Consider the following 26,558-nt stretch of genomic DNA (forward strand, 5'->3'; position numbering starts at 1 on the left):
GCTGTAAGTCTGGTTGTCTGTACCCCGGAGACTGCATGTACAGTCAATTCTGCTATCATGTGACACAAGCATTCCTAAAAATCACCTGTTTTGACAACACTCAAAAACTTCCTTAGTTGAACATTGAAAATAAGATAGAAACTTAATAAAAATGGCAGCACACTTTTACACATAGTAAATGGTTAAGAAATACTGCAATAAATAAGTCATTTCGCCTTGAAAAAGATCTAGAGTTTACTTGTGAAGTGGTGGCAGAAGGGTTGTAGCCCGTGAGTATATTGTGAAGTGGTGAAAGGGTAGAAAATTGCAACTCTGGACATGGACAGGCTGGATGTGGCTTATAACACATGCAATAAATTGAGGTAACTGGCAGATATTTGAGGGGTATGCGTTTTGGGTATTCCTATACATCTTGGTTGAGATGGGTACAGTTCTCTGTGTTGACCTAAAATTTTACATGGATGAAATCCTGCATAATCAAACAAATCAAGTCAAAAGAAATTGACATTATGCTCAAATTGTTCCCTAACTTATTGATTGCACTGTAACAATTTCGTGTCGTCAAAATAGGCGTTATAGAAAACTGACTATATTTCCTAAAATCAAGGATGTTCTCTTATATAACCAGAGCACAATGATCAAAATCAGGAAATTAAAGTTGACATAATAAAAATCTAATCTTCAGACTTTCTTCAGAATTCACCAGTGGTCCCAATAATGTCTTTTTGTACCAAAAGAAAATCCTAGATCACAGACTGTATTCCGTGGTCCTATCCCTTAGCCTCCTTTAATCTAGAATAGTTCTTGGGTAGTCCTTTGTTGCAAGACATTAACATTTTGAAGGGTACAGGCCAGTTATTTTGTAGAATGTCCCTCAATTCAGGTCAAACCCTCTACTCTTACCTCAATCTATCACTGTTAGCTAAACCGCTATTAATGACTGAAACCATACTGAATGTGATTCCAGTGTGGAGGGAGGGTCTATGTCTTTTATCATAGCACCCTTTGAAAAATCAAGTGAAATCTACATTGGGAGACCCAGAAAAATGGCAGTTACCTAACTGCCCTTAAAATAAAGGTCCCTTCTTTTAAGAGAATTAAAAACTAAAAGACACACAGAAAATCCATGCATCACAGAAAGTAATTGGCTTACCATACCCCCAAAGTATAGGAATTACTCATAAGACATTTTTGGAGGTCTCACTATATCTTCTGAGAATGGCAATGTATATTAATCAACAAAAAAAGAAACTAATAATGCTGCAGCCCAGGGCGCAGCATGAATCAAAGAAACTGCAATCTTCAACCTGGATAAATAATGCAGTTGCTGACTTCACCCAGAGTTGGCACTCACAGACAATAATCGTGCACACAAGTACATCTGTGGCATTTTATATAGGCAATGCAGGGTTATAGATTAATGTGTGAATTATCTCATTTTGGCTTCCCCAATCTCTGCTGTTGAAATGTGTCTCCTGCAAAAGGAAAAGCACATTTTCTGTAGAATCAAGTCCTGTATCTGAATCGTAATTCTACTTATTAGCCAGGCGGTTGTAGAGTGCCGAGCTCTGTGTCAAGCACACAGAAGGTGCTCAAGATATGTTTCAGAAAACATTTCGAGAATGCTTTTACTCATGTTAGTGGTGAACTTCCCCCCCCCACCTGGATATCTATCTTGATTAAAAAGAAAATGGCATAAATTCACTCATTCATTCATCACTTTCCTTAGCATACTAAAAACAGAACTACGGAATCTACAGGAATATTCCACTATCTTTTGGCATTCTAAGGTTGAGAACAGGAGAGGAAGCAATGGTACTGCACTTGAGCTCGGCTCTCTCAGAGTCCAAAGCTGACTTGCCATGTCCTGTGCTATCCCATGGAGAGTTCAGAAAGACAAACTTCTTGGAGTTTGGAGATTGGTAACTTGTGATTTCTTTGCATGTGTCTATCTTGTAGGGTGTCTGAAGTGCCAGGAATTGGAGGGAATGAGTTTTCCAACCACTGAGGTAGGTATTAGAATAGAGCGCTGGATGCTGGCACTACAGAGGGGGCCCATCAGATCATTCTGAGACTGTTTGCTCAAAGCTGCAGGGAGCAATTTACTTGTCCAATAGTCTCTGAATTCTTCCTTCCTAGAAAGGCCAATAAAGAGTGAAGGCTGTGAGTTGGATTTCCTGTGTTTAGTTACTAAAAACATGGGAAAGAGTGTTTACTTACATTCAAATTGAACAACTCCCTCTCTTCCACGGCCACTGTGGAAACTCAGAATCTCAACATACTGGGTCAAGTCACATTTCAAGATCTTTGGGAAGTCTGAAACGTGTTACGCTAGAAAGGTCCAGACCTTGGAATCTCTGAGCTAGATTATAAACACAATATTATGAAAGACATCATTTGGAAATTATTAATACTTCCTCTATTTTGTAACTCCATTGAGTTTCATTTAATTTATCACACAATTTATATAAGAAAGACTATACGTAACCCATATTAAGTTATGGAGCATAAGTAAATGAACATCTGTGAACCTAGTTCCTAACTAAAGAACAGCCATTATCAACCTCCTTGCATTTTCTTGGTGTTTCTCCACGTCTCCCCTGCCTCTCCTCCAGAGCTCACTCTTATCCTCAACTCTGTTTCTCATTCCCTAAAGTTTGGGTTTTAAAAAGTTTTATCACACATGTGTGCCCTAAATAATTTTTAGTTTTGCTTACTATTGAGCCTTAAAAATTAGTATCATACTGTATATTTCTAAGATTCATCCACGTTGTTGCTTATAGCTGGAATAATATTTATAGCTGTTCATAGTTCATAGCTGTATAATATTTCATTGCATAAATATACTATGTTTTATTCCTCTATTATCCTTCAATGCATATTGGAATTGATTCTAGTTTTTTGATGATATGAACATTTTTATACATGTCTCCTAGCATAAATGGGCAAAAGTTTCAACTTTATAAAATAATGCCAAATTGCTTTCCAAAGTCATGGTGCTAATTATATTCCCACCAGCAAAATAAGAGCTCCTATTGCTCCACATATTCATCAATGTAAGTATCTGACTAACTTTTGCCAATTTAATATGCACAAGAGGAAATACTGCCTTGGTCTTGGTATGGTTTCCTTGATTATTAATGAAGTTGAGTATGTTTTCCTAAGTTTATGAACCCTTCATGTTGCCTTTCCTGAGAAGTGTCTTTCATATCTGTCCTGCTTCAATCTTTGTTGATTTATAGAAATACTTTATATAATCTGGAAATCAAGTCTCTTGATTGCTTTATAGTGACTGTTTGTTTGTTTAGCACTAAAGATCTACCTGAACTTCTCTCAGAAAAGACAACGAGTTAGAGGTAAACCAAAAACCTTGAAAAAGCCTTGATTCTTCTCTTTCCCTCACCCAGCACATTAACAAGTCCTGTCACCTGTCACTTCTACCCCTAATAATACCCCAAATCTGACCGCTTCTCGCCATTTACGCCACCTGCTGTGGTCTCTCCCTAAACAGTTCCTTGATTTCCACTCCACTGCCCCTACAGCCCTTTCCCCACACAGCAGTCAAAGCAAATGTCTTAAAACTTAAGCTGGATCATGCTACTCTTTTGCTGAAAGTCCTTCCAGTGGCTTCCCTGTACTTAGATTAAAATCCAAACTCTTTTCACACGTCCATGAGTTCCTCCATGACCGGGGCCCTGCCTTCTTCTCTGATTTAGTCTCTCTGCCTTTCTCCATGCCCGCTTGCTTTAGCCACACTGCCTTGCTCTCTTTCTCTGAAACAGGCCAGACTTGTTTCTGCCTTGTGTTTCTCTACATGCTGTATGTTCTGCCTGGAATGCTCTTATCCAGGTTATTTGTGTGCTGCTGCGCTCATCATTCGGGTTTCAGCTCCAAAGTCACCTCTTTGGATAAGGCTACCAATAAGCCCTTCCCACTTCCCCTTTACAGTGTTTTGTTTTTCATAGCAATTATCACTTTCTGAAATCATCTTCTTCCATGTCTTGTTCCTCTGCTAGAATGAAAGTTCCATGAGGTCACTTTCTACACTTGTGAAAGATACTTTACTTCTCCCCGGATTTCTTTCTTTCTTTACCTTTTTTTTTTTCCCTAAGATGAAACTTAACAGTAAAGATAGTATTCCCAAAAAATGTTGGAAAACCTTTGCCACGTTCTAATATTTATCAATCAGAAATCACAATATTTGATTTGTGTTCATTTGACATGTTAAAGTGACACCAAAGTTTCTGCATTTTATTCTGGCTCTTTCGTCCATCTGCGTCATCGTTCACTTACTGATCACCAACATCTTTACACGCTGTTTAAATAAGGCAGGTCATTAGTCGCAAACAGGAAAAACTTAGATTCCACCTTACATTTCCTGTCAGCTCCACGTGTAGGCCCCAGAAGAAAACAGAGTGACTGGGGAAGGTCGTGTGCTTTCTCATCTGTCCTCAGGCAATACCAGGGCGCTTCATAGATGAAATAAAGCCCCCAGAGTAAGGGTGAGGAAGTGTTCCTGGATTTCTAAGTAGGAAATGTAAAAACACCAGAGGGGGATTCTGGGAACATGGCAGTGGAGGCGGCAGTGGTAGTACAGTCGTTCAACTCCTTTAAATCTCCACATACAAAAGGCAGAGTGACTGTACTGCAAAACCTCTCAAATACACATGCAACATTCACGACAGAACTAGGTGAACAATGAACCCCAAAACGCAAACAGGTGAATATAAACCATCAACATCACAAACCACCAACAGACCTGCTTTGTGTTGGCATTTGCACTGACAGATCTGAGAACAAGTGAACCTCAAAACAGCCATCAGACACTTGCAGAAAGTTCTGCAGCTAAAACTCAAAGAGTTTCGGCCCTGCAGCAGCAGGTGAATGCAAGGGGCCCACAGCAAGGGGACTGAAGGGGCTCGTGTGGTCTAGCCCCTATACACCCCACAAGCCCCTATGAACTCCTGAGAGGAGGCAGCAGGAATCCCTTCCAGGAAAGGGAGTCACACTGGGGAGAAACTGCTGGGAGTGGAATCAAGATTGAGCAGGACAGAGACAAGAGAGAGGAAGGGAAGAGAGAGGAAGGGAAAAGAAGTAGGGGAAGGGGACACAGAAAATGACAGAAAGTGTTCAAAAATTTGAGAGCTATTGTCACAAACAACAGAAGAGTTGTTAACTCTGTGAAGTTTAACTCTTTCTCGAACTCCATCTCATCCTAAAGTTAGGAAACCTAATTTTACATAAAAATGGATAACCACAAGCACCGAGGTAAAATTCCACATAAAGTTATTACAAGAAAAATAAAAAAGGAACAGAACAACATCCTGATAGACAATGGCAGCATGCCTGAAAAATATACCCAAAAAACAGATTAAAACTACAAACCACTGAGTCAAAATGAGCTAAAGACATTATAAAAATGGTATAAGGCATGAAAGACCAACATATATCTGAATTATCAAAACTTAGAAATAAGGGTCTAGAACTCAGGAAATAATTAGAAATAAAAGAAAAATCCTTTTGGAATATAAGAATAAACCAACTCAACAGATAATGCCTTAAGAAAATCAAGAAAAACATAAAAAGAACAAAGAAAGGGATAAAAAAGATTTTAAAGGAAGTGAAAAATATTTAAGATAGGCAAAGAAGACTTAATACATGGCTAATTGGATCCTGAAGAAGAAAAACAATGTGAAAACCAGAAGTGATGCTAAAATCTATAATTCAAGAAAATTTTCCTGAAATAAAAAAATGTTGTATGTTTCAATTCAAGAAAATTTTCCTGAAATAAAAAAATGTTATATGTTTCAATTCAAGAAAATTTTCCTGAAATAAAAAAATGTTGTATGTTTCATACAGACATAGGGAGTAGAATGATAGATAATGAAGACTCAAAAGAGTGAGAGGGGTTGGGAGGAGGGAAGATGGATAAGAAATTAGCTAATGGTACAATGTATGTTATTCAGGTGATGGATATTCTAAAAGCCCTCACTTGAACACTATGTGACCTATGAATGTCACTAAGTTACATATGTATTCCATAAATTTATACAAATTAAAAAATATGCATATATTTTTAAAAAGATATATGAAACTGTATGTTTCAAACATGTTGAAACTGAACAGCATTCCTGAGACTACAGAACCAAAATGACTACCTCAGACACTCTAGTACAATTACTGGACTTGAAAGAAAAACTTCCCAGGCCATCTAGCAAAAAAGGGCACGTGACATTAATCAAATTAAATTATCATCAGACTGATAGCAACATTTGTCAGAGGAAAATAAAGTAATACATTTAAGATATTCAAGGAAAGAAAGTATAAGCCAAGGATTTTATATCCAGCAAAACTGACTTTCATGTATAAAGGACATAGAAAAGCTATTATCAACATTTAACACTTGAAGGAATATTGTTCAAAGAAACCTTCCTAAGGAATCTACCAGGGAGCAAACTTCTGACAACCACAAATGACTGAAGAGACATTAGCATTAGGACGAGTGGTAACAGAGCCACCCAAAGACCAAAATGGAGAGAGTGCAGTGTGCAATGGCTGCATGTTCTAGCAACATAAACAAAGCCTAAATAGTAAGAAATGGGGGGAGAATAGAGAGAGAATATGCAAAAAAAGTTAAAAGGTTTTCTGTAATCATGCTGGTGGTAGTATTTGCATTATTTTCTGAGAGTATGAAAATAAATTATTCATAGCAATTACGGAGTATTTGAATTCTATTATTCCTTTGGCCCTCGAGAACCTGAATTCTTCATATAGAAGAAAGGAAACATAAATGTAATAGAGAAGAGGTTAAGTAAAAGCTCCATAGTTTTGAATTTTAATTGGAAGTATCAATATACACTCCCAAGATATTTGTATAGATATGTATAAGCATGTGTAGGTATTTCCTAACTCTGTTCACTGAAAAGGCCTAGACACAATGACCAACACAGTAGCAATGAATATCCTAAGCTAGGTGTTGGTTTGGGGGTATCATTTCTTACTCAAAGAAATCAGTGCTTCCTGAAGCAACGTCTGATTCCAAGTTTGGGAGCAGGAAATCCACAAGGTGAGCCTGGAACTTATAATATCACATAGCAAGACCACTAGGTTTATGTAAAAAAATGTACTCAGATGCCAACCTGAAGTATTTCTCACTAGCCAAAGATGGGACAGTTTGAGTTTCAATAATGATAATAATTGCAATGGACCAAAACCCATCAAATATGCTTAAATTCACCAGGCAATAATAAAGAAATTATTAATATATATATGAATTGTCACCTTTGGAGGATGATAGTGAATCAATTCATTATATTGAAAAGCAGTAAAAAAAAGGGGGGGGGGAAGAGTCAAACATTTATCTTTCCTTTGCCATATGAACTGTACCACTTGGTAACTAAATATAAAATGAGAAAAAGTATCTTTTATAGAAATATTCCACCAATACATGAAAAATTAAATATAAACTTAGAATATTTCCATTTTGCAACTCCCAATGAATAAACAGACATAGGCATTATGCATCATTGGCTACTAAGATCACTAACAGAGACACAGCCAAGACTTGGTATGCCTCCTACAGTCTTACCAAAGGGACTGAACCTCAGTCTATCCAATCCCTGGGTCAATTGTTAATTAGCAGGAAACACAGAAGACAGAGGAACATGGTGAACTGTATTAAGATTATGCAATCAGCAAAATTCATCCTGTGGTCTTCAACACAAACTTCAAAATTCATCTACAGGTCTTCAACAAAGAAAGTGTCAGTAAACGAAAGGGGTGGAGGAGAAACCTATACATTGAAAGCAAATTAAAAGTCATTTTTTAAACAGTAAACTAACCTATAATATCTAGGAATAAACATTTGGGTGATAAAAAAATTTTTTTAAATGCAAGGAAGTGATTCCTCAAAAAGTCAGGAAAGTGGTTCCATATGGTGAAAGGGAAAGGGTTGTGATAGAAGGGGATTCTAGGAACGCTCTATTTCTTGTCCTAGGACATGATGGCCTTATAATAATTCATTAAGCCATTCGTTTGATTATGGCAATTTTTCTTATCTGTTTTATTTTACAATAAAAAGATTTTTTAAAGGTATGATGATACCTATCTAGTATGAAATACTATAAAGATTGAGCACCAACATTTCTTTGTAAACAATGTCATCATGATAAAGATTATTACACTATATTTTTCATTAAAATACATCTCCTTTTAGAAAGCAGCTTTCATATCCACTCCACTGTTTCCTCATAGGACAGATTGTAAAGTAAAAACAGCTATAAATTAAAGGATTATTTTAATATATTAAAAAAAAACTAGTATTAACCTCTCATCAACTGCCAGGTACCATGGTGTATTATCTCATTTAATCTTCACACCAATCCTATGAAGCATACTGTATTTATTCTCCCCATTTTACAGATGAGGAAACTGAAGCACAGAGCAGTTAACTAACTTGCCCCCAGTTACATAAATAGAAAAGTGGCAATGCCGTACTTAGAACCCGGATCTTTCTGACTCCTGTGAGCAGGTCCCATATTTGATCCATCTCTTTCAGTGCTTGCCGCTGGGCCTGGCAAAGCAGGTGCCAACATCTATTTATGGAATTAGACTGATTTACTGAATCCTAAAGATCAGGAAACAGATATTAAGATTACATAAGCTACTCCCTAGAGCATCACTTCTTAGAAGTAGAGAAGAAAGAAGTGATGAGTTCCTTTGAGCCCAGCAGTCACAGAGACCCTCCTCTAGGACAGACTGGTCTCCTCAGCACTAGGGCTCGAGTCCAAGCTGGCAAGATGCTTTCTGCTTCGAGATTAAATGTGTCTGGGAAACCAGAGAGACGAAAGAAACAGCTACATGCTGCTGACAGCAGGGAGTGCAGCAAGAATGTTTTCTGTACCCTAGGAATGCGAAGTCACCACCCTGCCACATTGAATTATCAACTCCAGATTAAGAGGCAAGATGCTAGAGTTCATGTTTCCTCACTGGGTGCTGGAAACTATCCCCAAAGAGGATGAGAAGCAGCATGGGACCAGCGGAAAAACCGTGAGTTCTAGAGGCAGACAGACGTGACTCCAATCCGACTCCATCTCCTACCGGCACCTGCCTCACCGGGGGCTGTCTCTATGCCCTTCTTCAGCTTTCCTTTCTGCATGACACTTAATAGTGTCTGACACATTATATGTTGACTTTCATCGCTGTTTACTATCTGTGTCTTCCTAAAATATAAGAGATTTGAGGGCCAGGACTTTACTGTGTTCACTGCTAAGTCCCCAAACATCTAGAACAGTGTCTGGTTTTGTAGGGTCTTGGTTTGTTCAAAGGTGTTGAATTAAGATATTTCAACTCTCTCTGCTTTAAGTTTCTACTCTAGCAAGTTGGGGAAAATAGTGTGCACAGTTAACCAAGAAAATTTAAATACAGGGCAAGAAGTAGGCATTCAATAAATACCAGTTTTCTCCCTTTCCATACATTTTTTGCAACAATGTTTGTCAACTGAGGATAAAACTAATCCACTTGGGACAAAAGTTTCCCTTTAGAAAATAAAGGCCTTTTAAGCTGGCAGTTGACTTGCTCAAGACAACCTCAAAACCTACAGACCATTTTTATTCTGAAGATGAGAGTGAAGACGCATCACAGTAGGAATATGGGCACAGAATGTCTCAGGCAACTGGCTTATGAATAATGCCAGTGAGCTGTGACTGATGGAAACAGGGTTGAGTGGAGACCTGCCAGGTCACATTACTAACAGGGACCAGCAAACCAAACATAAATAATCTCCAGTTAAAGGCTTTCCAAAAATCCTGCCACGCCTCCATGGAATGTGACTGCTAGTGAATTGGGCATTCACTGGATAAAAAGTTTGTTGTGGAGGGCAGGGAAGACGAACAGAGGACAAGTACTTTGCATCTGCCATTGTATTTAATTCTTAAAACAATTTTATGAGGGTGGCATTTTTACCCCCATTGAACAAATGAAAAACCTGTAGTTCAGTGAGGAAGTGATTCCCAAGATTTCACAGCTCTTAAGTGGTAGCTCTCCTGGAATCTCAATTTTCTTTAGCCTGTACCAAATTGATTCCTACAATACGTGCAGAATATCTCTACAGCACTCGAATATTCCACTGTACATTTTATAAGTTTTCCTCCACCCTCATGCCTCCAGAAAGAGAATATATTAAGATAAAAAATTAGATATCTTCTAGATAATAATTGCTAGCTAATAAAACTTCAGCAAATTCATTGACTTTGGGGGGGGGAGGGCTAGTCAATCAACAACATATGTGGATTTCTGACATTCCTATTAGCTCCAGGATAAGCCTATAAAGTTTTAAATACCTTGCTCTTGTTTCATTATAAAACAGGAACCAGCCAGACATACGTCAAGGAAGCTCTGTGAAGGTATAATTTAAATAGAGATTCTCTTCTCTATATTACAGTTGAGGGAATAGGGTTCAGAAAGGTACAGCAACTTGCCTAGAGTCTCAGAGCTTAGAAGAGGCAGAGTCCAGTTTGGCATCAAGTCTAACCACAAATCAAGGCGCTTTTAACTTCATTTGTGCTACTGATCATGTATTATTTGCCTGTTCACTAAATAGCCTCACTGTCCAGGATCTGGTAATGCTGGTTTTGAGCCTGCCTGACCTCAGACTCACCCTACTCTTCTGCTCGGTACACTCAAGAGGCTGACCTCCGCATGCTGAATATCCCAGGCTCCCAGGGCGGCTGGCTTCCCGCTCTGGCCCCTGCAAGGAGCCAGTAAGAGATTAGGAAGAGGAGAATGGGAGAAGCTTGAGTATCTCTCCACCCTCTCTCTGCTTGGGTGGGCTATGCAGCAATGGTCACCTCCTCCCTGCCTCAAGTGGCCACTGCACAGATCCACAGGTACCAGCTTTGGCCAAGTGACACTGGCCTCTGGCCTCAGGAACACCACCTTCCCTATTCCTCATCTCTGGATTACCTCTTTGTCTCCTTTTGAGTCTCAGCTTCTCCGTCACTTGTGTAACCATCTCCTTGCATTATTTTCTCCTCTGCTGTAAACACGGAGTGGTTTCTGTTGTCCTGGTTAGATCCTGACCAATACACTGATTAAGTTGCTGGACTTAAGGGACCAACCGGCAGCTTGTGGTCCTGAGCTGGGGAAGCCAAATGACGACTGGGCCCTGCGTCTCAAGACCACCTGTTGGCCAAAAACCTCTGTCTGGCCAGACAAGAAGTGCTTTGAAGAAAGAATGCACTTTTCTTTTTCTGAGATTCACAGCCACGAGACTGGGGTAAAATGAACACAGCCGGTATCCTAATTCCATGGTCCTAGAGCAAGAAAAAATTCACCATCAACCATTAGCTCTAGCAGCACCTCCCAAACAATTAAGAGGAGTACTAGATGCATGGAATGTTCCTAGGTATTTTGTGATGAAAAGGGTTCTGAAAAATGCTTGATTAAACAAAGTTAACCAGATTTCTTCACAGCTGGGCGTTGTAATGTGCATTGTAAAAAAAGAAAAGAAAAAAGGTTACAGTATGTGAAATGTAACAATTCTGAATTTTATGGGATCAGAAAACATATCAACAGCTTTGGGTCTAACGTTTCAAGGAACACAGTTCTAGAAATGCTGGTGCATGGTATTAGGGCTAAGTCCTTCAGTGGGCTTCATGGTCCTTCATGGACTGGAAACTGGCCACTGCTGCACTGCATCCCTGGCTGCACTCCCTCCTGTGTGTGCTCCAGCCACAGACCCCTCACAGGTCCGACCACATTGTTTGAGGGGCCCTTGCCACTGCTTGTGCTACTTCTTGCTCCTGCACCCAGGGAATGCCCATTCCTCCTGTAAGGCCTCATCCCAGATGCATCCTTCCCTGGAAAGCTTCCCCTCAGCAGCCAGGCAGAAGTGATTAGAACACCTACCACCACATGCAACATTCTATGATAGCAGGTGCCACCCTTATTGCAGCTCTGCTCACTTTCCTCCTCTGCCTCTCCACTGTCCTTAAGAACACTGGCCGGGTCTTATTTGTCAATGTGTGCAAGCCAGTGTCCAGGGCAGAGCGGGTACCAAGTCACATCTGCAGGGGGAAGAAATATCCCAAGATTTCAAATACCTGTACCATTTTCTGCTATCAAGGCTTGATTATAACTTACTCAAAATTCACAACAAATAAAATAAAAGCTCTACTGTTAAGATGGTACCCAATAAACCAACTTTATCTTAATGTGGCTACTTTTATTATAATGACAATAATTTATTTTTTTCTTCCTAAAATCAACTGAAAAACAACCATCAGGAAACATGGATTAACACTGCTGTGAGAAAGGTAGCCACTAGGTGTCAGCCCAGGAAAAGAGGAGGAAGGGCTACATTTACTAGTGTTTTACTTTTTCATCCAATTATCACTATAAATATCAAATATTTAAACAACAAAATATTAGGCAATTAAAATTATCTATTAAAGGAATGTTTTAAAAAAGATATATAAAATTTTGACATTTCCCCCTTGCAAAATAGTTTATAAATGGTGTTAGTTTAACCCATATTTGTCAAGAAACATTTGCACAGATTGGAGAAATTGACTCCTAAGAGGAAACCAGCTCAGTTTTCTCCTGAAATGCCCTCAAACTGCACGTAACACGGACCATATGGTAGTCACCGTCGCAGAGAGCGGTCAGAGGAAAGAGCGTGGTCGCCAGAATCAGGCAGATGGAGGGTCCGAATCCTAGCTCTGCCACTTCTTAAAAAGTGACATAACCTCTCCTAGCCTTGGTTTCTCATCAGTAAAATGGGGCTATACCACACTCTCCATACGGGGGCTGTGAAAATTAAATAAGGGAATATATGGAGAGAGCCTGGCATATAATAAGTGCTTGATATTCTTTTCTTTTCCTTAAGACTTCAAGTCTTAATGATTTATTTAACAAAACTGTTTTGTAGCTCCCAAACGATGAAGGAACTATGATAATTACGAACTACGATAATTTCATACATTCAACGTGCAGCACTGAGCATCTTCTATGGATCAGGCTCTCTGCCACGGACACTGAGCAAAGATGACACTCCACTGCCTTCTGGAGCAGGCTTCCATTTCTTTGTGGAAGGGTCGTGTAAGACTGAATGTGACGCAGCCATGTCTCCACACCCCACAGAGAATCAGTGCGGATGTTTGCCCGAGGGCCGGCGGGGGTGGGGTGGGGTAAGAAATCTAGCTTTACCCTCTAACCATCATAAATGCTATAATGTCCTCCACAGGACAAACCTACCATCCCCTCCATCTTATGTTACTGAGCCTCTGCTGTGTGCCGAGGGTATAAAAAAAGAGTAAGCTATCCTGTTCTTAAGCAGCTCACAATCCAGCTATACACACGAAGTCAGGCAGCCCTGTTTCAGGCTCCAGATCGTCAAATGTAACTGCTGCTTGAAAACGGATCAGAAAGATTTCATGCTCAGAGTCTCACTGAACAAGTAAAAGACCTTAAAGTGAGATAATTTGATTTAAAACACCAGTAACAACAACCATTCCTCTTTGCCACTGCTCCCACAAAGATATGGTATTTAAAACTGCCACCATGGATTCAGCTTAATCCATGAACATTCTCCCCTTTTGTGTATTTCTAACTAGAATATGTGCTGCACATGATGATTTCACAGAGGACGATCCTCTCCAGACCCTAAATGCCTACGGTTAGCACCATGTAGCTGCTGGGCCGAGCCTTTGTTTTACGTTTGCACATTCATTGTGTGGTGTCTGTGTGAGCCTATTATTCTCATACTGTAAGATGAAGGTGTGGATAATACTTTTTTTTTTTTTAACTAAGTAACTATATTATATAACACTGAAATACGAATATGACCACAGTCTTTCTGATACATAGCATGGGGAAATATTAATAGGTATCAGTCATTCATTTGTTCATCCATTTGTTCAATAAACATTTAATGAGAACCCACTAAATACTAGACTATGTGAGAGACACCAGGCATATAAAACACAGCTCCACCCTAAAGGAGCAAAGTCAGAAAGGGGCCAGGATAATTAAATGAGCCCAAGTTAAAGCCTACAATTCCTCCAGGATAGTCTAAGACACACTGGCTGTGTTTTATTTCTCAAGCATTTTAGAACATATAGCAATTTCATTTTAATCATATTCAGTGATGCTCTTTGAAATCATTCAGTTGAGCTTGATCATAGTGTTTAAGTAGATTTCCTGCCAGTTCTCATCTTCTCTCACTTAGGGACCTACTTTTTACTTGGGCAGTCTACTTCTAGAACAACGGTTCTCAGTTCATCCATCATTTATTGTGTGGCTCCAAGGTAACAGGACTCCCAAACTGTTCCTGAGCAACATCAGTGTCCCTGTGATGTGGACAGGGGACATTTGGTGCCAATATTGAACAACGGTCATCTTTTCTCAATAGGCAAAAAAATGATTTGATGAAATAGCAAAAAAAAAAAAAAAAAAAAAAGGAGAGAGAGAGAGAAAACACTGAATTATATTTTTTTATACTTTAAAAACTTTTGTTTTTAAAATGACCCTATTTTTAATCCTTTGGTACCTACCACCCCGATTTACCTATAAGTGCTGGTTAGCGATAACATGAATAAATAACAAGTAAATATTAAAGGAAATAATATGTGATTTCTTGCAAATCCTTTATGCATCATTTGAGATAGAAGCCATACATGCACAATTAGTTTGAAAGGTAGGACTAAATAAGCCAGAATTTCACTGTTTTGATAGCTGCAGGTACTCTGACATCAGCTGAACAAGTGTGGACACTACTATTCTAGATGGTGGCGGTCTCATGCTCTTTTCCTCCTTTACTTTCCTGTCACCCAGGAATGGTTGCTATCATTTAGTTAATATCTACTATCAGCAAGGCACTGTGCTGGTGTTTTACATGTATTATTGCTATTTTTCCCAGTACTCCACAAGGCAGGGGATATTTCCATTTTACAAATGAGAAAATTGAGGCTCAGAGAGGTTGAGTGATGACAGAGCCAGAGTCAATCCCCAGGTGACTCTGAAGCCCATACTCTTTCCATCACACTTGGTAGCCTCCTGAGCCACAAAGCTACCGTGCTGGTGCTTGGGGTCCCAGGGGTGAAAGCACCTCCCCTTATCTCTGCGACATGATCTTGACTTTGGATGATCACTAAAATGAGAAAAAACGGTAACCAGTAAGTTACCAACCTCTTCTCTAGTCTACCTTGGACTCCTGCTGTCCATGCATCTGCTTAGCTCAGGCCGGTAGGATTTGGCTATAATTACCTATCTACTTGCCTAAAATAAACTGGAAGATACGAAAATCTTTCACAGGCTGGGTGTGGTGGCTCATGCCTATAATCCCAGCACTTTGGGTGGCTGAGTTGGGAGGATCACTTGAGGCCAGGAGTTCGAGACCAGCCTGAGACACACAGCAAGACTCTGTCTCTGCATAAATTACAAAAAGCAGCTGAGCATGGTGGTGTGCACGTGTAGTCCTAGCTACTCAGAAGGCTGAGGCAGGGGGAGTGATTGATCCCAGCTGCAGTGAGCTACAATCACACCACTGCACTCTAGCCTGGTGACAGAATGAGACCCTGTCTCAAAAGAAAGAAAAAAGAAAAAAACCTTTCACACACTTTTCCTACAAAGCATGTTCGTAGCAACATTATTCATGATAGCCCCAAAGTGGAAACAACAAGTGACCATCAACAGATGAATGGATAAATAAAATGTGGGGTGTGTGTGCATATACATATACATACACATACACAGTGGAATATTATTCAGTCTTAAAAAAGGCTGAAGTCCTGAGACATGCTATAAACTAGATAAACTTTGAAAGCATGCTAAATGAAATAAACCAGACACAAAAGGACAAATATTATATGATTCTACTTCTATGATGTACCTAGAATAGGCAAATTCATAGAGATAGAAATTAGATTAGATGTTACCAAGGGCTGTAGGAAGAGGGAAATGAGAAGTTATTGCTTAATAGATATAGAGTTTCTATTGCAGGGCGATGAAAATAGTGGTGACGGTTGTACAACATTGTGAATGCAATTAATGTCATTGAACTTTATACTTAACAATGGTTAAAATGGCAAATTTTATATTATATATACATAAAATATGTGTGTATATATGTACATAATACCACTACTTTTAAAAAAAGAACGGGATCTTTGAGCAGATGGGTCGAGTCCCAGCTCCACCATTCCCAGAGCCTCACGCAGGCACATACACTCCAGGCTGCACTTAATTTACCTAATTCCCCCTTTCCCCTGGTTTCCTTACTTCCTTATTTCTCATCCTGCTATACTGTACACAGTGTCTTAAGGGTTCCTCAAACCTTTTTTTTTTTTTTTTTTTGAGACAGTCTCACTTTATCACCTGGGCAAGAGTGCCGTGGCATCAGCCTAGCTCACGGCAACCTCAGACCTCTGGGTTCAAGCGATCCTCCTGCCTCAGCCTCCTGAGTAGCTGGGACTACAGGCGTGCACCACCACACCTGGCTAATTTTCTATTTTTAGTAGAGACAGGGTCTCACTCTTGCTCAGGCTGGTCTCAAACTCCTGACGACCTCAAGGGATCCTCCCACCTCAGCCCCCCCACCTAATGCTAGGACTGCAGGCATGAAGCCACCGTGCCCAGCCTTCAAACCTTTTTTTTTTTTTAGCACAAGATAGAAGCACAGACATATTAGTCATATTCCTTCTGTCTGTCCTGGGAATCCTCTGCTTTTCTTTGTGGAGGGCAGGGAGCACACGCCATCCCATCAAGGGTTCATCTTTCTTTCCGTCTTGAGCCACTCTTAGGCTGAGTCAACTGAAACCTGCCCCTCATGACGTTGTGACAAGTTGGTCCCCACAGTCAGACTCCTGCTCACAGACTTATATTTCTTCTACTAAGAGGGATTCAAAATATAGCATTTCAAAGCTTTATTCACAAAGGTGTTTGGTAGGATATTAATTATAATACCACAAGATTGGACACAACTTAGATGCCCGACATGGGAGAGTTGTTACAGAAATTATGGTAGCTGTGCTTGATGGCATATTCTGCCTCTATGTAAAAATGTGTATGATATCATGTTAAACAGGGGAGAAATAAACTTTTAACTTAAATTTCATTGTAGCTATGTAAACTCTTTGCATCATGAAAAAGAGAGTATATATGAAAGGTGCGCATAAGTTCGATAGGATTATGGTGATGTTTTAATTTTTCTATTTCTTGAAATATTTTCCTATGTTCTATTATGCTAAAAACAATATAAAAATAGGTGCTTTTTTTTTTTTTTTTTTAAAGAAAACCATGAGAACAACAGAGTTACTCAACCAGGATACAGATATATGCAGTGTTTTCCCAACCTGCTCCAACACAGCCTCGTGCATTCATGCTTGAAAGCCAGGCTATCAATCTGCTTTTATCTTAACTTCTGTGTCTTCAAGGGGTTTTAAGTGGATAAATATGACTCAGCAGAATCATGTGCAAAATCAGGGGCCGTAAGGTGGATGACACCAGTATACCCACAGCCAAACCTAGAAGCCGGCCTCATGGGATGGACTAAGCACGACTGGGGGGTAGTAGGTTGGTGCCTGTATAAGCAGTTTGCTTGCTGTCCCAGGGGAGTGTTCGTCCCCTGAGGGCAGGGGCTGTGCTCCATTCATCTCCCGAAGCCCAGCTAGCAGGCTGGCCCAGAGGGGGCCTCACAAGCTAGTTGAGTAAACAACTCCCATAGTGCTCTGTCTATACTGGCCTTTCCATGGTACCGGCACCAGAGAGGATGCATCTTCAAGCACCAATGTCCATGGATGCATTTGCTTTTTAATTTAGCATTTACCAAAGACTTGCAGTGGGCTAGACATGGGGAGAAGCACCTTCAAATGCACAGTCTTAGGACGACTCCATGTAGTATGAGCTATGAAATAAGAAACTCCAAGCAAAAAAAGAGATGAAATGAAAGCGCACGAATCTACCTTCAAAAGTTCTTTAAAACTGAGACCATTGTGCTATGAAATGTCTTTCAAAGGAGGTAGGTTAGTCTTACTCAGATTTCATGATGATATAATTTTAAACAAAGGAGTGAGGTAAAAGATTCTTTTAAAAATTCATTCGTTCTCCTTAGAAGGGAGAAAGGGGAACACTCAAGACAAATTCAAGAACCACACGGCTATACGCATCTGCCAAAAGTTGCAACCTTCTACCAAGCAGAGAAAGGATCCTTGGCCTAGCAATTAAAATCATTTGTCTTTTATCCCCTTCTTGCCAAAAAGGACCCCAGCCCTAACTAGTTAATCCCTAACACACACTGCTACTCCCAGAGTTGCCTGGCAACTGCTAGGAGGCGTGTCAGAGAGCAAGAAAGGCCTAAATAAATGAGCTGGAGCCTGGGCTGCGCTTGACATGGATAAAGGGGGTTTCTCCGAATGGGGCTGCCTGGCTGCTTGTGGTTCTGTCATTTAAGTAGAGAAGAACAAGTTGGCTTGGCTGATATTGTTAAATATCTTGGGCTTTGCATCTGATTTTCTCCAGGTGACTGAAAAATGGGTCACATGCCCTTGTGATTTGCAGACACCCTCCCCTCTGTCAGGCAGCAGCAACCTCCAAAGCCAAAGACAGGACAGCATGCACTGTCTATGTACCAAACAGAGGCTGAGGGCCAACCCCCTGCCTCAAAGGCTTCTCTGTTCCCTAATTTCTTTCACCCATTCTTCTGTCCATTATTCCAAAATGTACTCACTGATGCCTACATATGGAGCCATAACCTGTGCCTGGCACTGGAAAAACAGAGAGAGTCATTAACACGGGACATGTGGAAAATAGAACAAAGAAAGACGGGAGGGTGTGGTGGAGGAAACCTGGGTTTGGAGGCTGTCTCCTGGCTCTACCGTATCGCAGGAAGCCACTGCCAGTCTGAGCTCCATCCCCTGTCTGTGCAGAGGCTGGTGAGGGGCTGTCATGAGAATGGCTGGCGTCATGGATGTGAAGCAACCAGGAGAGGAACTGAGCTCCGACCTGGTGGGAGGCCGCAGAGCAGGTAGTAGACTTGGCAGTGGCTGGACACCCTCAGCGTTTCATTTACTGACCCCTGAGAGAGCCCTCTGAAACGGTTCTCCTGGCCCTGAAGAGACACACCACCAGGGAGCCCACACGGGCCCTCTCACCCGGCCCGGCTCCGGCCTCCCCAGCAGACCTGCGGGAGGCACGAGGCATGGATAGACGCAGAGGAGCGGCCCAGCATCGGGCCCAGGGCCCGGCCTCAGCAGGCAGCCCCTTCCTCCTCCTCCTCCTGGACCGGGGAAAGAAACTAAAGATCAGAGTCTCCCTGGCCAGCTGCATTTTGAATTTTTTTCCAGTAGGAAAGGAAAAAAAAAAGGCCAAGGGGTTAGAAATCTCAAGTGAGCTCCGAGCCAGGGAAAGGGTCTTTCAACCCCGCTGGAGAAGGGGAGCTGCCCATCTCCGCCTCACAGGCCAACGCTGGGGAGCTGTCCCCAACCTGCTCCAGGCTGGAGGGGCCTCTCAGTAGAGAGGAGGCAGGTTCGGGATGGGGGACAGTGCTAATCGTCACAGGGCTGACAGGGCAGGTGCCGTGCAGGGCTTATCTAAGCTTCTCTACAATCCTGCATGGAGGGGGGATTACATGCCCATTTTATGGAAGAGGAATTGAGGATGAGAGAGGCAAAGTAACCTGCTCAAAGTCACAAGGTAGGTAGAAGCAGAACACAGAGGAGCACGCTAACATCTGTCATGTGTCCTGTTTTAAACAAAATGCAATGCTGTGACTTTGCAGTGACCTGAGGTCCATGACCGCACCACTGGCCCAGGGTGGGAACCCCCCCCCACACCTGTGCAGTCAGCACCCCAGCACCCTGCATGGTGAGCACCACTGTGGGGCTGCCCTGTGTTCCCCCCACCCCCTGCCTTCTCCCCTGCAGTCTCTCTTCACCCCCAGTCTCCAGCCGTCCTCACGCCCTGCCCTGCCATCTGCCTCAGGGGCTCCCCCCTGCAGACTTCTACCCTCACCTTATGTATCAAAGGCCTTGAATGTTCTTGGATCCTCTCACCCATTAAATCCATGTCAGGGAATATGCCTAATAATTTATGCAGATGCATGAAGATATATATAAGGATGTTCAACACAGTGCAGTTTAAGATCGTGAAATAGGCCAGGTGCAGTGGCTAATGCCTGTAATCCTAGCACTTTGGGAGGCTGAGGCAGGAGGATCGCTTGAGGCCAGGAGTTCAAGACCAGCCTGAACAAGAGTGAGACCCTGTCTCTACCAAAAATAGAAAAATCAACCAGGTGTGGTGGCATGCACCTGTGGTCCCAGCTACTTGTGAGGCTGAGGCAGTAGGATCCCTCGAGCCTAGGAGTTTGAGGTTGCAGTGAGCTCTGACAATGCCACTGCTCTCTAGCCAGGGTGACAGAGTGAGACTAGGTCTCAAAAAAAAAAAAGAAAAAAAGAGAAAAAGAAAAGTGATGAACCTTTAGTGACAACCACAAAGACCAGCATTAAGGTAATGTGGCAGCCCTCTGCACTGATTTCAGATAGAGGACACGAAAAGTGATAGAAACCTGTGAATGGGGCCACTTATTTGCCTTTTAAAAGCCCCAGAAGTGATCCTGATCCACAGCCAGGGCTAAAAACTACTGGGGCCCCTGGTGGGATGTGTGTGGCCATTATAAATGATAAAGAGAGTTTTTATGTAATACGAAAAATGCTTACACATACTAAAAGGCCCAAACAAATCAATAACTGGGATACTGCATTGCTTTGCCAGGACTATCTCAACTGCCTAAAAGAAAGCAAAAAAAACCAAAACCCTAAAACGGAATGACACAAAAACAAACCAAAAACCCTGGAACCTAGATGGAAACAAGCTAACACTGGTATTGTACTCCAGATAACGGGATTATGGGTGTTTTCTCATTTCTAGTCCTCTGTTACTCTAAACTTTTTTTTTTTTTTTTTTTTTTTTTACCAAGGTCAGTGCTATTTTTATAACCAGAGGGACAAGTAAAAGACAGTGGCCCAGGGCGGGGTGGGGGCTCCATATCCCCCCAGCACTGTGCTGCTTGCCACTTGGCAGGCTCCCCCAGGGCACCATTCTCCCCAGCCCTGCAGCCACCGTCCTCATCCCCTCTTCTAGGGCTCACATATGCTTCAAAGTCATTATTTTAAATTCATCCCCAAAATAATCTTATATGGAAAATGTTATCATTCTCTCAGATGAGGAGAACTTGCCAGAATTAAATCTATGGTGTAAAAACCATCTAGGTAACAGAGCGATGACCTTTATTTGTCTCGATGCTTGGTCGGCAAACTGGAGGCCTCTGGTTTCCCTCCTGTCTTCACAGAGGAAGGACGTTCTCGTCCAGATGAATGGGGCTGAACGCCTGACAGACCTGCCATATTTTGTTGATTCTGAGAGGAAAATTCTAAGATGTTCCCATTGTAATATCTCCGAAATCTGGATGTGTCTTATAATTGGTGGCATCCTTCAATTATAATTGGCAGCACTCCTCCCTTTCTTAACAACATGTAAACTAATCGTCCATCTCGCGACTGAACGGCAGCTTACATTCAAGGAAAAGTGCCATGTCTACAGCCAAACCCATCACCTCATCTTCAAAATGATACTTTTAATGGCTATGTAATATTCTGTCACGTGGATGTACTTTCCTTCACCAGTTACCTGTTATGGACTCTCAGTCTGTTCTAGCTTTTTTTTACTGTTATAAACGCGGCTACTGTCGACACCTCGGCATTAAGCTTTCCCTTTCATCCTCCTCCTCTCCCAAGTTCCAAATCATTTGGAGACATTTTGACACTTCTTGCCCCTCATCTCCCACATTCTACCCTTTATTGAGAGTCTAGTCATTTACTCCTTCACGGTGGCTGTTCCTGGAGTAGCCACCCAAGGGCCTTCTGGTTCCCGTAAGATTCTTCCAACTGGTCTCTCTGCCTCCAGCTTCTCTTTCAGGCTGTCACTGTGGTGCTGCTCAAACCTGACCTCAGACATGTCACATCTCTGCTCAAAAACGTACACTCCCAACAGGGTGAAGTTCACACTCTTGGCCTAGTGTTCATGGCTCTGCCAAATTTTGGCTGCAACCTCTCCTGCACCCTCCACCCATCTCTCCAGACAACACAGCCCCCTCCTTGGCCACGATGGGTCCTGTCTCCAAGCCTTTGCTTCCTCGGTTCACTCCACACCTACTGCAGGCAGGGATGCTTCTGTCTGTCTTTTTCCAAACCTTGCTCATCAGTCCCAGCTCAAGTTTCACCTTTCTTACGAGATGTGTTATGGCTCATTTGATCCTTATAATAACTTGGAGATATAGAAAAGTAAGGTAGTCTTATCCTCATTTTGCAGGTGAAGAAACTAAAGTTTAAACAGATTAAGTGGGTTGCTCAGGTTTTATGCAGCTAAGAAGTATAGAGCTGGCTTTAAACTCCAGGGTTCTGTCTTTAAAGCCAGTGCCTTTCAGAGCCAAGTGCAAATACAGCTACAAACTCCTCTTGTGGAGTCACTTGTGCCTAGATCATGTACCCAGTGCTATGTACAAAGATTCACCAGCCTCTGAATTCTAGATGCATACAGACTGACAAGGAGATGATTATAAGAGTAAAATACTTCAAGTTTGTCAGTTCCCAGCAGCCCAAGGAAAGGACTGGGCCAATCAATAGTCTGTCCCATTCCCATATTAGAGAGGGGAAGACAACAGTGTTTTCCTTGAACTATGCCAACTCTCAAAACAATGCTGAACCTGATTGGTTTGGCTGGGTCTGAGATCATCACAAACAATGGGAACCACCTCACTTTGAGACAAGCAGGGCACAGGATATTGCTTTAAGCTGACGGGCTTCAGAGAAAGTAAGAGAAATACTTCTCAGAAAGCAAAAAGAGAGAGCATCCCTTGTATTATGTGACCACGTGACCGTGGCATTGCCCGGAGCTCAGGCAGCCTAGAAGGTCAGGCCTAAGTGCTGGATGGGAAATGAGAAGGGTGGTGTTAGTACCTGAACACTCATTGTCCTGGCCACTCCACAGACAGGTCCTGGGTGAAGGGAAAACAAGGTGTTTGCTATTACTCTGTATTTCACTTAGACACACCATGGAGTCACGGCAGTAAAAAAAGACTGACCAATGTATTAACTGTGGCTTATAAGGAGTATGATCCCAGCTTATTCTCAGAATTTCTACATAAAATTCATTGCCTGACATCTCATCTTTTGTCATTTCATCTCAATTAAATGCTATGGATTACAGAAATGAACAGCCCTGGCCTACAGGCAGTGCAACCCATTCTGGTTCCTAGTGTCCCACTCTGACTAGGCTGGGTGTGGCTGAGTCACTCACAGGCCCAGGAGGAAGGGAGCCCCGTGCTCCTGAGAGAAGAGGCCCGTCAGCAAGGTGGCCTCCAGCGTTCTCTCCTCCACAGGGTGACCAGGTCCCTAGGCTAAATTCTCCACTCTCCTTGGCCAGGAGGCCAAGAGGAGGCCAAGTAGAGAAATATCAAACAAAAGCTTCTTGCTGCAGCTGGGAGAACTAGGACTGTCTTTGGTTTCAGGGAAGACCTGATGTCTTCGCATCCTCACAATAACTAATCACCTCATTAGGCAGGAAAGGGACACAGATGAGCGAAGTGAGGCTCCAAGAGGTGGCAGGGCCATGGGGAGGCCCAGTCCTCATGTGTCTTGTAGTCATGTTCGCCAAGACATGAATTCCTAGGATGCTCTGCTTTCTCAAGTATGAGCAGAGGTCCTGTTGAGGAACAGGAGCGGTAAGGTGCGGGAGAAAGCAGGGCTCTGGGCCCATCTGGCTCCTCCCACGGCCAGTCATTCCTCCTCTCTGAGTCTCAGTTTCCGCCTTTGTAAAGTGGAGCTGATCACCCCCATTCCACAGGTGACTGCAAGTCCTCGGTGACAGCAGGTGAGTGTGAAGGGCCTGGCATGTCTCTGACCTGCAGTCGGTGGTCACCATCCCAGCTGGGGCGGGGGAAGGTCTCAGCAGTCACCGAGCAATGAGTGTCTCACAGGACGACACGGCTTCCTTGTGCTAAGACGTAACGCAAGGAGAGAACACCCTCCCACGACTCTCCACCACAAACACATATACAGCCTCTTCTCGCTGAATTCAAAAACTAGAAGAGTCACAGGATTTTTTGTGGCCCCTGAGGTATGAGTATGGGCCCTGACCAAACATGGGCTCTGTAACAGGCCAGCAGGCTACTCACCGGCTCGATTTTCAGCGCGTTCCGGTAGCTCCCAAAGAAAGCGGCCTGGGCCTTGAGGAACGCTCTGGCCACACCATCACCAGTGGTCGTGGAGACCTTCTTCAGCCTGTTCTTCAGCGAAGAAATCTGGCGATGGACAAAAAAGAAACACATACTGAGGACAGGGTCAAAGGAAGATGGCTGACAAGCCCAGGACAAATGGAACCCTAGAAATCCCATGAAGGGGGTACTGATTTGATATCTCACCTGCTACCAGAACAAAACTGTGTTCAATATTAGGACATGTTTTTGAAATTGAAATGAGTGTTGCTCTTATTAGAAAATGTCTAAGAACAACAAAACAAAAAAATCTGTTATTTAACCACTTACTACATGCCAGGTTCAATACTTTCACAAATAATTCCTTCAACAATCCGGTGAGGAAAGGATTAGTGTTCCCATCTTACAAGGATAAAATAATCTCAGAGAGGTTAGGTTACATACTAGGAACAAACTCAAGAAGTGGCCAAGCTAGAATTTGACTCAAAGTCTTGTAATCTGAGCCCAAATTATAAAGACTTTTAGTTCCAATTCCATTCCCTCTTGAAACTACTTGCAAGTATTAAAAATAAAAGGCTTATTTATCTACCTCACATGTACTCTAAAGGAATAGTGGCTTATAGATATATACTCAACAGGTTAAAACAAAATAGATACAAAAGTGATGGCAATGGAGAAGAAAGTAGTGGCTGACAGTAGATTTAGTATATAAATGTAAGCTAGAAAGTCTTACATGGGCTAGAAATAGATTCAAAATTTGCTTTAAGAGCCTCCTAGTAGTCAGAGCAAAGAGGGAAACATAAAAGTTGTGAGTCTCTGGGTCTATGTGTTAAAAACAAACCAGTTGCTCAAATGAATAAAGATTTTCCTGTAAGTGAGACTTAAAAGGGCCTTTTCCCATCAGTCAACGTTAGAGAGACTATAATATGGTACCTGTTGCCCTCAACATCAACAACAACATCAAGCTTCTAATAACATCAAGACTTTCTCATAGGCCCCTCATTCATCTCAGGATGCCATATTGCACAAATGTCAGAGCACACCATTCACGCTGTGTTCCATGTGAAAGTTGTCCCTGAAATTGCACAATGTAGTGACCTCGAATCATTCATTCACTCTACAAATAGTTATCATTGCCTACCATGCCTAGGACTATGTTAGGTGTTGAGGATACAATGGTCAGTGAAACCAGAACAGGCCTTGCCCTCATTCAGGTGACATTCTAGTGAGAAAAAAACATGGGACCTCACTTTCGTGATAAGCCTATAATAGAGCTTGCCAAGGAGGTCAAGGAAGGCTTCCTGGAGGGGAGCAGGCTTGAACTGGAATCCGAAGGATGAGTTAAAGTAATTAAGTGGGCAAAGAGTGGAGGGAACAGTGTGTTAAGCATGGGGAGTAACGTGCAAAGGCCCTGTAGGAAAGAGGTGTTCAGAGAACAGAAAGAACTGCAGCTTCAGCGGAAAGAATGAGGAGAAATATGGTTTAAAATGAGGCTGGAGAGACAGGCAGGGGCCAGCAGGGATTTTTCCTTCATCTTGAGAGAAACAGGAAGCTAATGAGTGTTTTTAAGCATGCATGTGACATATCAAGAGCACATTTCAGGACAAGAAATTCCGCAAGGGGCTTGGATATAGAACTAAGAGTCTGACATTGCTGAAGAATAAAACTTAGGGCCTGGCAGGGTGGTTCATCCCTGTAATCCCAGCACTTTGGGAGGCTGATGTGGGAGGATCACTTGAGGCCAGGAGTTCGAGAATAGCCTTGGCAACATAGCAAGACCCGGTCTCTATAAAAAATTAAAAAAAATTAGCCAGGCATGGTGGCGTATGCCTGTAGTCCCAGCTACTCAGGAGGCTGAGCCAGGAGGATTCCCTTGAGCCCAAGAGTTCGAGGTTGCAGTGAGCTATGACTGTGCCACTGCACTCCAGCCCAGGCGACAGAGCAGACCCTGTCTGGAAGAGGAAAAAAACAGGAATAAAACTCAAGATAAAATAGAAAATTAGATTTAGGTAGCCCATGAATCATCTACAGATTTGTAGTATGAATGAGTGATGATTATTTTTCCAGGCATAGGGTTCATAGCTTTCCTCAGATTCCTGAAGGTGCCTGTGAGCCTACAAATACAAAGAATCACTAATGTAGGATGGACTACGTCCGCTTTAGAAATGATCTATGGACATTATGTTTTGTTGCCAAGCTTCTGATAAGGAAATTTTTAATAGCTTATTGAGTTCTATGCCATAAAAATCATTCAATTAAAGTATAGAGTTCATTGGTTTTTCCTGTAGTCACA

The 26,558-nt window shown here is 42.1% G+C and overlaps 1 protein-coding gene and 1 non-coding gene across 5 annotated transcripts in view; both read right to left on the bottom strand.

The window, feature by feature from the left end:
- DENND1A (DENN domain containing 1A) overlaps nt 1-26,558 on the bottom strand; it is a 493,327-nt gene that overhangs the window by 134,822 nt on the left and 331,947 nt on the right. For all 4 annotated transcript variants that reach the window (XM_012771853.2, XM_012771851.2, XM_012771850.3 and 1 more), the window contains exon 13: nt 24,227-24,352. In XM_012771853.2, the coding sequence (XP_012627307.2) occupies nt 24,227-24,352 (126 nt within the window). The remainder of the gene's footprint in view (nt 1-24,226; nt 24,353-26,558) is intronic.
- LOC142874739 (small nucleolar RNA SNORA49) lies at nt 4,378-4,511 on the bottom strand. Its single transcript, XR_012922373.1, has one exon. It is a non-coding gene; the product is annotated as a small nucleolar RNA SNORA49 (small nucleolar RNA).

Source organism: Microcebus murinus, chromosome 12, assembly GCF_040939455.1.
Source record: "Microcebus murinus isolate Inina chromosome 12, M.murinus_Inina_mat1.0, whole genome shotgun sequence".
In the NCBI taxonomy this organism is placed as follows: Eukaryota; Metazoa; Chordata; class Mammalia; order Primates; family Cheirogaleidae; genus Microcebus; species Microcebus murinus.